General features: G+C 46.3%; 1 protein-coding gene across 5 annotated transcripts in view; it reads left to right on the forward strand.

Annotated features, from left to right (window-relative positions):
* LOC102206573 (forkhead box protein J3) overlaps window positions 1–1,124 on the forward strand; it is a 73,492-nt gene that overhangs the window by 57,102 nt on the left and 15,266 nt on the right. For all 5 annotated transcript variants that reach the window (XM_005732975.1, XM_005732974.1, XM_005732977.1 and 2 more), the window contains one exon: window positions 22–123. In XM_005732975.1, coding sequence (XP_005733032.1) covers window positions 22–123 — 102 coding nt within the window. The remainder of the gene's footprint in view (window positions 1–21; window positions 124–1,124) is intronic.

A 1,124-nucleotide genomic window follows, 5' to 3' on the forward strand; every position in this document is an offset into this window, starting at 1 on the left:
GTGTGTGTGTGTGTGTGTCAGTCATGTCATCAGACTGGTACCCCAACCTGGACTGGCTGAAGGAGAGCTGCCGCATCGCTACCAGCTACAACTGGGCTGACGTAGACCTCTCCCCATTCCAAGGTAACGCAAACACACAACTGCCATCAGTGTGGACAAATGAAATGAACACTGATAAAGCTGTCTACCGCGGCCCGCCTAAACACGGGGAAAATTGATAAAATGCGTATCATGTCGATCAGCTGCTTTGATTAAACCATTGTGATTCCTCTCTGTGCTTTCATATGCACTCGCCCTGAGGCTCAGTGTTATAATATCCAGTGTGGTAATAGTACTGCCCTAATAAAAGTCATTATCCTGCATCTGAGAGGTTCCCACTCTTATTCTCTCACACACGCACACACACACACACATAGACACACACAAGCTGTCTCGCTCCCTCCCAATTGTATGATGTGAATAATCCAATTAGGTCCCGGCTCAGTAACAGCCTCTTATCACGGTCAGCGCACAAAGCCGGCAACATCCACACGCGATTGATGACGACGGCTGGTCCTGTAGCTCACAGGCCGCTGCTGTCTCTCTCTCTCTCTCTCTACTTCTGCAACGCTTGACCTCTCTCACACCGCCGTAATGCCATCCTCTACTCTCTCTGGCTCATCTCCAAACAGCAGGGACCGAGCCTCTTGTCTCTGTCGGCGCCACATACGAGCCATACAAATGTGTTTTTGGGCAAAATATCCGTCTTCACGTTTGATAAATGGAAGCTTGAGCTTGTCTTATTTTGGAAGCGGTAAATACCAGAGGAGGTGATTTCAGTTCAGCGTCTTCTGCGTTGTTTTAAATGTGAACAGGCATCCCGTCAGAACAAAAGACGGTTTGTAGTTTCAAGGTTTTGAAACTTACGGTGACAGTAAACCGTAGTGAGATTCTTGTGCTGGATGTGTCCTCACGGTGATGGATGATAAATAATTTATTTCTTATTCAACCCGTGATTTGCTGACGCTGGTAAGAAAAAGTTCTGCAGAAGTTGTCTGGGAAAAGTCATGAAGGAGTGCATGTTTTTTTGCTGTAATGTTTAGCATGTAGAGTGACACATATTAAGGAGCAATATCACAAAAAAT

The sequence above is a fragment of the Pundamilia nyererei genome, unplaced genomic scaffold, assembly GCF_000239375.1.
Source record: "Pundamilia nyererei isolate P.nyererei 1_Seehausen unplaced genomic scaffold, PunNye1.0 scaffold00049, whole genome shotgun sequence".
In the NCBI taxonomy this organism is placed as follows: Eukaryota; Metazoa; Chordata; class Actinopteri; order Cichliformes; family Cichlidae; genus Pundamilia; species Pundamilia nyererei.